Here is a 12,836-nt window from a genome sequence, read left to right as displayed (position 1 = left end):
GCCACTCAAGGACATTCATAGACTTGTCCCAAAGCCACTCCTGTCTTGTCCTGTTGGAAGGTGAACCTTCGCCTCAGTCTGAGGTCCTGAGCACTCTGGGCAGGTTTTCATCAAGGATCTCTCTGTAATTTGTTCTGTTCATCTTTGCTCGATCCTGACTAGTCTCCCAGTCCCTGCCGCTGAAAAACACCCCACTGCATGATGCTGCACCACTGTGCTTCACCGTAGGGTGGTGCCAGGTTTCTTCCAGATGTGACGCTTGGCATTCAGGCCAAAGAGTTCAATCTTGGTTTCATCAGACCAGAGAATCTTGTTTCTCATGGTCTGAGAGTCCTTTAGGTGCCTTTTTGGTGAACTCCAAGCGGGCTGTCATGTACCTTTTACTGAGGGGTGGCTTCCTTCTGGCCACTCTAACATAAAGGCTTGATTGGTGGAGTGCTCCAGAGATGGTTATCCTTCTGGAAGGTTCTCATTCCACAGAGGGACTCTAGAGCTCTGTCAGAGTGACCATCTGGTTCTTGGTCACCTCCCTGACTCTGCAAGGGCCGCGGCCTTTGTGGAGCGATGGGTAACAATGCTTCGTGGGCGACCGTTGTTGATGTGTGCAGAGGGTCCCTGGTTCGCGCCCGGGTCGGGGCGAGGGGACGCCGTAAAGTTATACTGTTACACTTATATGACAGTGTAACCTTTACAGCCCTGTTAAAGAAAGACGAATAATTTATGCATAAAACAGAAAGAGAATGAGATAAGAGAGGGAGAGAGGAGAGAGCAAGGGGGGGAGAGAAGATATAACTATATCTCTCTTTGTTGCTCTCTGTATGACTCATTGTGTCTAGATGTTTCTGATATGAAGACAGCTTCGGTTTAGTTTCAGATGTTTCATTATAAAGTTACAGTAGAATTGAAGGTTAATGTAGGAAAGTAGAATTTGATTTACTACAAAAATCTGATTGTAATTGAAATGGTACTTTAATTACACTGCCAAAAATGCAAATCTTACCTAGATTTTTGATAAAATCACTGCAGATCTTAAAYCATTTTCTGCATGTGAAATCAAGTGTAATCAACCTTAAAAAAAAAATGGGTAAGCTAAATCAACTCAAAACAAGTACATTTAATTTAAGCATCTCAATACAAGATTACATATCTAGGTAACATTTTCATGCTTTGCAGTGTAAAAAAAAAGCTTACATCTGCAATATTAGGTACACCCACCAACACCGACTCAAATAGATTGATGTCGGTAAATCCAATGAATCAGTTATTTTTGTGATGAGGGATTCCCCAACACACTTCCTTATTTAATTATTTCCTRATTTGCGGCAATATAAACCCAGAATGCAAATGAATTCCATCACTCACTCTCAGAGCAGTTCGATCTTGATCTTTAACCTCAGCCAACCCAGACTCAAGATGCCCTTTAATCCACACTACTTGTTGGTCGTCCTGACTCTCTGCTGCTTTGCTGCTCTTCACGGTGAGATACAGTTCTGTTAAAAAGCTGCTCAAATAGTTTGCAGTAAACATTTTCTTTTTATTGCAATAGGGCCTAAAACGTAGCGTYTGAATGTTTTTCATAACAAACTGTTCCCTTTAAAGTTAATCTATCAGTTGGTTTTAAGGATTTGACTTGACCTGCATTTGCCTATTACGGTCCTCCTCTTCTTCCCTACAGCGTTTCCTATGGGTGGCTTTGCTCCACGTGTGACGTGTCGRTGCATCCGGACGTCCTCTGCCTTCATCTCTCCGATGCGGTTTCACAAGTTGGAGATCTTACCTGCAGGAGCCCACTGTAGCCGCATTGAGATCATGTGAGTCAACAGAATGTCACAAGTTTCAACATATTCTAATGAAACCATGGAGTAACTGGGCTTGGGTGAAGCACTAAACAGCAGTTTTCAAATGCATGTATGAAAAGTATGGGAGACAGGAAGTAGTGTAAGGAAGAAAAAAATAAAAAGTGTCACATTACTGTCTTACATCCAAACCCATTAGAAGTCACTGAAGAGTTCAAGTCTCTCACTTCACACAACCTAAAACAGGCTACAATAAATGCAATTTTCATGGCAAAGCTCAGATGGAGAAATATATATATTTCTCTATATATATATTTCTCTATGGTAGTTCGACTTCTCCTTGGCTGTAATGTATCCTCTCCATTCATCAGCGTAACCAAGAAGGACAAGACCATCGTCTGTGTGAATCCAGAGGCAAGATGGATCAACAAGGTCATTTCCCTGTTAAAAAGGTAAATACAACACACGCACCAACACACACTTTTGTTGACTGTAACTTAAAAAGAAAAGAAAAAAACACAGACCATCTCTTTCAACAGTAACAAGGGAAGTGCAGGTGTCCCCATCTCAACCACTACGGACGGCATCAACATGATAGTGGAACAGCCACAGTAAACATCATCACATCAGTCAATCTGGAGCCAAATGGAATGAACACAATACACGTTTACGTAATACCAATGCATTAATTTGTAATATAGTAATACCAAATAATTTAGTTTCTCTGAAATTATCTCTGTACGTATGTGTTATTATTTAATGTCTTTATAATGTATTGTCTCTAACACAGAAAAATAAAGATGTACAAGACATACTTTTTAAAATGACAATTTTATTGCGTGAGGGGGGACAATTATACAATTGCTGATGAGCGTGTATATTTTATTTTTATGTGAACATTATTACCCCAAATAAATCCATAAAACTAAACACTGTTTTCAGAGTAATACAAAAGTTAGCACCTCCACCTCCGATTGGTTGACAGATTCCACTCCCAGCAGGAGGTGGGACCTGGGTGGTCGTAGTTTACTCAACTTAAACCCTTTTCCTCTTTGGGGGAGCATAGGTCATTCTCAAACTTCCTGGTCATAGTTTAGGCCTTGTTTCTTGCCCAAACAGCGTCTACTTCCTTGTCCTTGATCACATGGTTTTGTATGAACGTATTGACACGACCACATTGACCACAATCCCTCTGTCCATACTCTGTGTCAAATATGTTTTATGATTAGAGGTAAAAAAAACATTGAAATCCAACGGTTTTAGGTACACCATGTAGGATGGAAGGCTGGGATGGATACATATGGGTCAGAAACTCAAGACAAACACATATTTAAAAAGTGCTTTCTTTTTAATCACACTAAAACGATGACCTAGCAATGGCATTCAGCTTTAAACCTGAATTAACATACTATAGATGCTAACATTTCTCTTCTAAAAGAAAAAGTGGCTTAGGTCTGAAAAGAACAAGTGATATTCACCAAAGTCTAGAGTTCACTATTCAAAAGATGTCTGCTAACAAAACCTCTAGCAATTTGATCACTCTGTGCCAAGTCTACCTAATTATGACCCGAATGAACGAATAAAAACTKAATTGAAATCAAATAAAAACCTTCCTACATTCAGAAAGCCACCGGAACGTGTGCAGCTGGGTAGCAGTTGTTTGAGCCTCCGGTCTAGCCGTAGATATGAAACCCTCTATGGGTCTAGAATGGTCTCCGAGGYGCTACCAGTGGTCACTCTCAATATGGCCGACACAAGCAACTGAATGATCGTTCCTACTAGTGACGCACGGGTTGACTCATAACCTGCAGTCCACCCGGTTATATCAGTGGGGTGAGGTTTAGGGTCATGAACTATTGAGTGGATGAAGGGAGTGGGTAGTCTTGAGAAAAGAAAATCTATAAATGTATAATTCTTGCTCAATTTTATATGTATATGCTACACTGAGGCACTATCTGGCATTAGTGCTTAAACCTTAAGGCCAAAGCGGGCCAAATAGCCTACAGCCAATCACCAGATGTTTTTGGGAATGGGCAAAAAAAAGTTAATGTCGATCCAAGGAGGAAAAAAAAAAGACAATGTCGGAGTTAAATTCAATAACAGAAGAGCTGCGAAATAAATAATTTTAAAAAAGCGAAGTGAGGGCTAGAAATGTAATGTTTGGGAAATATTTTGGTGACGTGTTGAAGGAGGATGATAGCAGCGGCGGTGGCTACGTTATGTGTGATGATTGTGAGAAGCTATATCAAATTTGACAGTCACGTCAACGGAACTGTAGCCTAATGTTCAGATGGGTTGAATGGAAACTGACACTGACTGTCGGGTCTATAACTCCTCACATGGGCCTTAATATGAACTCCTGTAGGGAAAAAACATATCTAGCAGTAGAATTATCAACCAAATGTATGCAACATTTTTTACTCTGGAACAACAGTGGAGAAATATTACTTATTTCAGCATCTTGACCGAATGTGAATGCTCATTTAGATACCATCTGTAGAGCTGCCATCTGTAGAGCTGCCATCTGTAGAGCTGCCATCTGTAGAGCTGCCATCTTTATCAGCGTCATAAAAATGGATAGTATTTCAACCACATAAAAATGTACATCCAAGCAGAACTAAAATGTTATCAGAAACACGTTGGTTTGTTTTCACAGCWTTCTATTTCKTTTCAACCGGTCAAACTGACATCATTTGGAAATTCTGCACAGAAAATGTTTCCCGTTTAATAATACATTTAAAAAAATCTCCAGTTATTGCATTTTATCCCCGGTCCCTGAACATCTTTGCTCCACGAAAGAAGCAGAGATGACAGAAAAGTTTACCGATGTCAACTACACTGAAGCGTTCGTTCTATTGATTTGATGACATTATTCTGGTGAGCAAGTATCTAATGATAGTTGACTAACAAATAGCCTACCAACATGTTGGAAATTGTATAAAATCTTGCACCCACTGTCAAAAAACAACTCAAATCAGGAAAAGTAATTCCATACATTTAAAAAATAAATACTTTTCAAATAAATAGCTTAAGTTTATTGAGAAAAACACTGCAAATAGATGCCATTTTTTCCAATTATTGAATTGGAATTTCAGTTAACTTTGATGTGAATTGCAACAGAAGGGGGCAACCCGAGTGGTATGAAAAAGGGTTCTGGTGACACTGCGTGGCATCCCTGTACCTCATCTACGTTTAACTTCACTTGTCATATACCTTCTGAGGTTGGAGCAGGGGATGATAGAAGAGAAGAAGGATGGGAGGGAGGGAGGGATGGAGATAGATGGGAGGGATGGAGAGATGGATGGATGGATGGATGAAGGGATGGAGAGATGGATGGAGGGATGGAGAGATGGATGAAGGGATGGAGAGATGGATGAAGGGATGGAGAGATGGATGGAGGGATGAATGTAGGGATGATGGAGAGATGGATGTAAGGATGATGGAGAGATGGATGGAGGGATGATGGAGAGATGGATGGAGGGATGATGGGATGGATGGAGAGATGGATGGAGGGATGATGGAGATGGATGGAGTGATGATGGAGGGATGATGGAGGGAGAGGGATGGAAGGAGGGAAGGATGAAGGAAAGGATGGATAGATGTTGGCGCATGGCTAGTCTGAGCTACTCAGACTGGGTTTAAAAACAGGCAGCCCATTCTGATCTTTTGACCAATTAATGGCAAAAAAATTCTGATCTGATTGGTCAAAAGTTAGTGGCAAAAGATCAGAATTGGTCTGCCTACACAGGCAGACCAAATCTGATCTTTTGCCACTAATTGGTCAAAAGATCAGAATGGGCTGCCTGTTTTAAAAAAACGCAAACATATTTTCCTAGGCAGTGCTGCTGTTGGAGAGATTGTACATTGTATACTGTACAAACGAGGCACGTTGTTTTTGTTGTAGTAAGAAAATGGAGGTGTGCTCTACAAAACTAACTTTGATACAAATGTAAAGTACGAGTGGATGTGTTCATGAGAGAGAAAAAAAAGGCTGTGATATTAAATTAGATATGTGGAGGGGTGCAGGGGAAGGGTGCTGGAGAGGAGGGGGGGATACAGCTGAAGTTTGGGGAAATGATTACGGTGTTTGGGAGTGGGAGTCCTTGTTCAACAACAAAAAGTCCTAGGGAAGACTAGGTGATCATCAGCTGAAAAAGGGACAAAAAAAAAATTTGGGATTTAGAAAGAGTCGACCATCATTTTGATCATTTAGATTGATTCCACATAAAACATTTCAGTCTTAATAAAACCCATTAACGACAATATCTTTTCAAAAGCTTGTAATTACTGTTCACACACAAAGTACCAATTTATAGACTGCATTTAGATCACAGACAAAAAATGCTCATAGTTTAAAAACAAGCTTCGAATTGAAGCATTGGTTCACATACTGCTGTCTGTTCTGTGTTGAGCTGTGGCACACTGACTGGGCTTACAGATATACTGTTGTCTGTTCTGTGTTGAGCTGTGGCACACTGACTGGGCATACAGATATACTGTTGTCTGTTCTGTGTTGAGCTGTGGCACACTGACTGGGCATACAGATCAGATTGATAAACTTTGGACTTGTGTCAAAATCTAAATAACCCTTCTAGTAAGAAACTTGTAGCCTGGCCCCAGATCGGTTTGCTTTGTCGCAAAAAACAAATGACCATAAAGAGTTGGCAAGACAGAACAAACATCCACTACATGACCAAAAGTATGTGGACACCGCTGGTCCAATATCTCAGTACAAAAATCATGGGTATTAATATGGAGTTGGTCCCCGCTTTGCTGCCGTAACAGCCTCCAGTTGTATGGGAAGGCTTTCCCCTAATGTTGGAACATTGCTGCTGGGACTTGCTTCCATTCAGCCACAAGAGCATTAGTGAGGTCGGGCACTGATGTTGTGCGATTAGTCCTGGTTCGCAGTCGGCGTTCCAATTCATCCCAAAGCTGTTCATTGGGGTTGAGGTCTGGGCTCTGTGCAGGCCAGTCAAGTTCTTCCACACCGATCACAACAAATCATTTCTGTATGGATCTAGCTTTGTGCGCGGGGGCATTGTCATGCTGAAAACAGCAAAGGGCCTTTCCCAAACTGTTGCCACAAAGTTGGATGCACAGAATAGTCTAGAATGTCATTGTATGCTGTAGCATTAAGACTTCGATTCACTGTAACTAAGGGGCCTGAACCATGACAAACAGCCCAATACCATTATTCCTCCTCCACCAAACTTTACAGTTGGCCCTATGCATTAGGGAAGGTAGTGTTCTCCTGCCATCAGCCAAACCCAGATTCGTCTTTCGTACTGCCAGATGGTGTAGCGTGATTCATCACTCTAGAGAACGCTTTTCCACTGCTCCAGAGTCCGCGCTTCAGCACTCGGCGGTCACGTTCTGTGAGCTTGTGTGGCCTATCACATCACGGCTGAGCCGTTGTTGTTCCTAGACGTTTCCACTTCACATAACAGCACTTACAGTTGACTGGGGCAGCTCTGACAAGGCAGACATTTGACTAACTGACTTGTTGGAAAGGTGGCATCCTATGACGGTGCCACGTTGAAAGTCACTGAGCTCTTCAGTATGGCCATTCTACTGCCAATGTTTGTCTCTGGAGATTGCATGGATGTGTGCTCGAATTTATATACCTGTCAGCAACAGTGTGGCTGAAACAGCCGAATCCGCGAATTTCAAGGGTTCCACATACTTTTGTATATAAAGTGTATCTGAGACCAGGCTAGGATAATTGTACATTACCCCCAACGGATGTAACGCAGTTATGGTGATCAGACAGTCACCAAAGACGATAATATATGGTTGAATATACAACTGCCATAAAAATAGTCGTACCCCACTAAATGAAGATCTAGGGGAGTGGAGTATGGGCCCAGAAATGCCCCCCCGTTCTCACTCTCTCAGGCAGGCTGGTTTTACAGAAGTCATTGAAATTCGAGGCATAGCATGTTAGATAATCATGTGCAAATAAAGCAAAGCCAATGTTGCCAAGGCATGTTATAACGTTATGTTATGTCGACTCAACGCAGCTTCAACCTGCACACACAGTACAGTGTTGTCATGGTATTGTTGTATCCCCATTAGAGTTGCAAAAATTCTGTTAACTTTTTCCAAAATCCACAGTTTTTCCAGAAATTCTGGTTGAAGGATTCCTGGATTTCCAGCTTATTCCCCTCTTTGATTCAGGGAATGTTCTAACAAGGATTTCTGGGGAAAAACCCGCAAGTTTTGAGAAAGTTATCAACATATTTCAACTTTTAAATCCCCATAAATATATGGCTTCTTTCATTCAAATACCTCTGGGAACAAACGCTAGGTTTGATCACTTTCACAACCCCTCAACTCTGTATCACTTTAGATAGTTATAGATATTACCAGGTACTTCTTAAGAAATGACATGGTAAAAAAATGGTAATTACTCAGTAATAACCTATTGCAGGGTGCTACCCCCAAAACTCTGTCAGACAACCCTGTGTCAGCTATATAGCCTATAGCCTGTACTGAACATTAGTGTGTGTGTAACATACACTATCCAAGTCATTGTTACGGACCTAGGGATTTGGTTTCGCTCGAACGCGGAGGACGCTACTCTAGAGTCTTGGTCATGAACAGAAGAGGTATTTATGAATGCGTAGGACATCCCTGGGTTACACCGCAGTAAGTAGCCATCAGATTGAGTTTGGCTTATGTCCCAAATGGCTCCCCATACCTTACACTCAGGCTGTGTTTACACAGGCAGCCCAATTCTGATATTATTTTTGCACTAATTGGTATTTTGACAAATCAGACCAGGTCTAAAAAAAAAATATGTAATGTGAAAATATCTGATGTGATTGGTCAAAAGACCAAATAGTGGAAAAAAAAGATCAGAGTTGAGCTGCCTATGTAATCACAGACATGATGCACTACTGTTGACCAGAAACATTTGGCCCAGGTCAACAGCAGTGCACTATGTAGGGAATAGGGCTCTGGTCTAAAGTAGTGCACTATATAGGGAATAGGGCTCTGGTCTATAGTAGTGCACTATATAGGGAATAGGGCTCTGGTCAAAAGTAGTGCACTATATTGGGAATAGGGTGTCACTTGAGACGTAAACTATTATTTTTACCTAACACAAACATGTCCAATGGTTTAGAAGCTATTGCTATATAGAATTGAGCTAAAAACCACTGCGGTTGTTGCGAGCCTTTCGATTAGAAATAGATTCAGCTCAGCATTAATCAATGACATGACCACTTCCTTATAATGACATCTGGCTTGGAAACACACCAATCCTTTCTCATGCCTCTTAACACATAGATAATGCAACACATGGTTTTGGGAGAATTCTTCGATTAATCTATCAATCAAACATTGATGGATTGATGAGGACTCTTGGCTATTGAGCCTCGGGGAAGTTGAGCTTAAGACTTATGACTTTAAAGGTGTTAAATGCACTGCAGTTTAAAAGCTAAAAGACCAAATCATAATGATTAACAAGATATGTTGGTCAAAGACACATCTAAAATGACTGCAATCCATAAGTTAATTTTGGTTTGGGTCAGGGGAACACACCACTCGCAAGCAACTCAAACGGGCGAGGGGAAAATCAGTGTGTAGTGTCAACATAAATGGCAACGTGAGGTGAAAGCAACGTACGTTGACACGGATGCTGGGTTTGAGTTAGTAGGGCTGGGATCCTGTTCCAACGATTGTTCCTATAGGTTTCCATAGAAGCCACATGAAGATGCCATTTCACATTTTGATTTCCATATCMAAATCTACATTTTTATCTTCGACTGATATACTGATGTGATAAAGTGATAAAAACCCACATCTGTTCTCTTACCATACTTTACTCCGAATAGAGCGATACTGAAAAGTCCCACACCCCATCCTTTGTGATTTAGGAGAAGAACAAAACGTTTTGGGGTAACATTTATGTTGAAATGATAGGACTTAACATGATCATAAAATACAATTCAGTAGAACCTTTGAATGTCATATTTGTAAAATATGTTAAAGTAGTTGTCTTGAGGATTGGGTACCTCAAAATCGAACGGCGAGAATTCAGATGTCGGCTGTCATTGTTACTGTAGAAGGTTATGTGACAAAAAGACGCCCCCCATCCAAACCAGGTTTAAGGCAAAAAAACACTGACATCAGATCAGGATGACCTGAACTTGGGGCTCCCTCCCAATTGGAACCCTATTCCCCATATCGTGCACTACTTTAGACCAAGACCCACATAGGGCTGTGGTCAAAAGTAGTGCACTATATAGGGAATAGGGTGCTATTTCGGACGCACATTGGGGAGTTTCCAAGGAGAAGAGCAGCGGTATGTGATGTGACCAGAAAACAACACAAAACACAAATCCCAACCCTAATTTGGTATCAAGCCGTTCATGTGGACAAAGAAAGACAACAAACAAAACAAACAGAAATCCAATCAGTGTGCAAAATGGAGGTTAAAAGAGGAGCAGAAGGGGTGAATACTCCTTTGGGGGGATGGCCTGTCTGGGTTTGTTTGTTCGGCAGAGATGGGGCGGGGCATTAGGGGTTCAAAGGTCAAGGGTCACGGGTGAGATGTTGGGGCCCCACTACCTGTGGACGGGCAGGTGCAGGCCGTTGAGGGAGGTGACGACGGGCGGGTGGAGCTCCAGCTGGGCGAGCAGAGAGAAGTGGTCAGAGGGGATGTGGGGGTGGGGACAGCCGGTGATGTTGTTGTCCGTTAACCACTGAGACTCCAGGGGACCGAGCAAGCCGGCTACAGACATGTGAGTCTTGGAGAAGAAGATGTAGTCGATCACGCCCTGCGGAAGGAGAGAGAGAGGGGAAGAGGGGGAGAAGGTGAGAGGGGGAAACAGAGAGAATGAAAGAGAGATTGTCTTTACTATTGTTACACGTTAAAAATATGAAACACACAGCCTCACTGCTGGTCAAGGGGTTCCTAGGCTTGTCTAACTGGGCCCAAACATGACCAACTTTGAGCACTCAACTGAAGACAGATCCTACTCCAGAGCAGCCCAGTTTAACCTTGAAGTCATATGTGTTGCTGGTGTATTAAGGTGTAACCTACCTTGAAGTCATAGGTATATAGTTGGTGTATTAAGGTGTAACCTACCTTGAAGTCATAGGTATATAGTTGGTGTATTAAGGTGTAACCTAGCTTGAAGTCATAGGTATATAGTTGGTGTATTAAGGTGTAACCTAGCTTGAAGTCATAGGTATATAGTTGGTGTATTAAGGTGTAACCTAGCTTGAAGTCATAGGTATATAGTTGGTGTATTAAGGTGTGATGGGTTCTGAATTCTAAACATGAACTATGAAATATCCTTGCTCATGGTACTGAGGGAGAGAGGGGAATGTAGAACATTTACATTCTGTCAGAACATGTTATTGTTGGACATCAGGGATCCTACGAAAAGGAGAAGGGACACAGTCTGGCTTCAGTTGTTGGGTTGTAATTTGAAATACTTGCTAGAGCAGAAGTGAATGGTTATCTGTAGGAGGAATGTATATGGTGGGGGTCAATTTAGGTTGGATACGGGGGCGTGGGAATGTTACTGCGTAAGGGAAAGGTAAATCACATGGTRGTGGTCACTGATGAGTGTGGATAGCTGTGAATTAGAGAGGAAATGGGGGCTGAGGTCAGGTCAGAGTAAGGCAGAAGGAACAACTTATTACTCACGTCACTAAACTTCCTGCCTAGCAATCAATAAAGACGTCATGTTAGAGAAAAGAAGACTTCACCTAAAGTGGGTATATACAGTTGAAGTTGGAAGTTTACATACACCTTAGCCAAGTACATTTAAACTTGAGTTTTTCACAATTCCTGACATTTAATCCTAGTAAAATATTCCCTGTCTTAGGTCAGTTAGGATCACCACTTTATTTAATCATGTGAAGTGTCAGAATAATAGTAGAGGGAATGATTTATTTCAGCTTTTATTTCTTCATCACATTCCCAGTGGGTCAGAAGTTTACATTACACTCAATTAGTAATTTGGTAGCATTGCTTTAAATTGTTTAACTTGGGTCAAACGCTTCGGGTAGCCTTCACAAGCTTCCCACAATAAGTTGGGTGATTTTGGCCCATTCCTCCTGACAGAGCTGCTGTAACTGAGTCAGGTTTGTAGGCCCTCCTTGCTCGCACACACTTTTCAGTTCTGCCCACAAATTTTCTATATAGGAATTGAGGTCAGTACTTTGTGATGGCCACTCCAATACCTTGACTTTGTTGTCCTTAAGCCATTTTGCCACAACTTTGGAAGTATGCTTGGGGTCATTGTCCATTTGGAAGACCCATTTGCGACCAGGCTTTAACTTCTTGACTGAAGTCTTGAGATGTTTCTTCAATATATCCACATAAATTTTCCATCCTCATGATGCCATCTATTTTGTGAAGTGCACCAGTCCCTCTGCAGCAAAGCACCCCCACAAACATGATGTTGCCACCCCCGTGCTTCACGGTTGGGATGGTGTTCTTGCAGGCCTCCCCCTTTTTCCTCCAAAAATAACAATGGTCATTTTGACCAAATAGTTCTATTTTTGTTTCATCATACTAGAGGATATTTCTCCAAAAAGTACGATCTTTGTCCCCATGTGCAGTTGCAAACCGTAGTCTGGCTTTTTATGGCGGTTTTGGAGCAGTGGCTTCTTCCATGCTGAGCGACCTTTCAGTTATGTTGATATAGGACTCGTTTTACTGTGGATATAGGATACTTTTGTACCTGTTTCCTCCTGCATCTTCACAAGGTCCTTTGCTGTTGTTCTGGGATTGATTTGCACTTTTCACACCAAAGTACGTTCATCTCTAGGAGACAGAATGCGTCTCCTTCCTGAGCGGTATGACGGCTGCGTGTCCCATGGTGTTATATACTTGCGTAATATTGTTGAAACAGATGAATGTGTTACCTTCAGGCATTTGGAAATTGCTCCCAAGGATGAACCAGAACAATTTTTTTTCTGAGGTCTTGTCCGATTCTTTTGATTTTCCCATGATGTCAGGCAAAGAGGCACTGAGGCCTTGATACATCCACAGGTACACCTCCAATGACTCATATT

The 12,836-nt window shown here is 41.8% G+C and overlaps 2 protein-coding genes across 2 annotated transcripts in view; one reads left to right on the top strand and one right to left on the bottom strand.

Annotated features, from left to right (window-relative positions):
* Positions 1-1,362: 1,362 nt before the first annotated feature.
* On the top strand, positions 1,363-2,606 carry LOC112068613 (C-X-C motif chemokine 13). Its single transcript, XM_024135790.2, has 4 exons — positions 1,363-1,477; positions 1,676-1,811; positions 2,168-2,248; positions 2,336-2,606. The coding sequence occupies exons 1-4, from the start codon at positions 1,414-1,416 to the stop codon at positions 2,409-2,411; spliced, it is 357 nt and encodes a 118-aa protein (XP_023991558.1). The 5' UTR covers positions 1,363-1,413; the 3' UTR covers positions 2,412-2,606.
* A 3,455-nt stretch (positions 2,607-6,061) lies between these two features.
* cnot6l (CCR4-NOT transcription complex, subunit 6-like) overlaps positions 6,062-12,836 on the bottom strand; it is a 27,970-nt gene continuing 21,195 nt past the window's right edge. The window contains exon 12 of the mRNA XM_070438225.1: positions 6,062-10,582. Within this exon, the coding sequence (XP_070294326.1) occupies positions 10,370-10,582 (213 nt within the window). The 3' untranslated portion in view covers positions 6,062-10,369. The remainder of the gene's footprint in view (positions 10,583-12,836) is intronic.

This window comes from Salvelinus sp. IW2-2015, unplaced genomic scaffold (assembly GCF_002910315.2).
Source record: "Salvelinus sp. IW2-2015 unplaced genomic scaffold, ASM291031v2 Un_scaffold609, whole genome shotgun sequence".
NCBI classification, from domain to species: domain Eukaryota; kingdom Metazoa; phylum Chordata; class Actinopteri; order Salmoniformes; family Salmonidae; genus Salvelinus; species Salvelinus sp. IW2-2015.
This window is presented reverse-complemented; position numbering and strand designations above follow the sequence as displayed.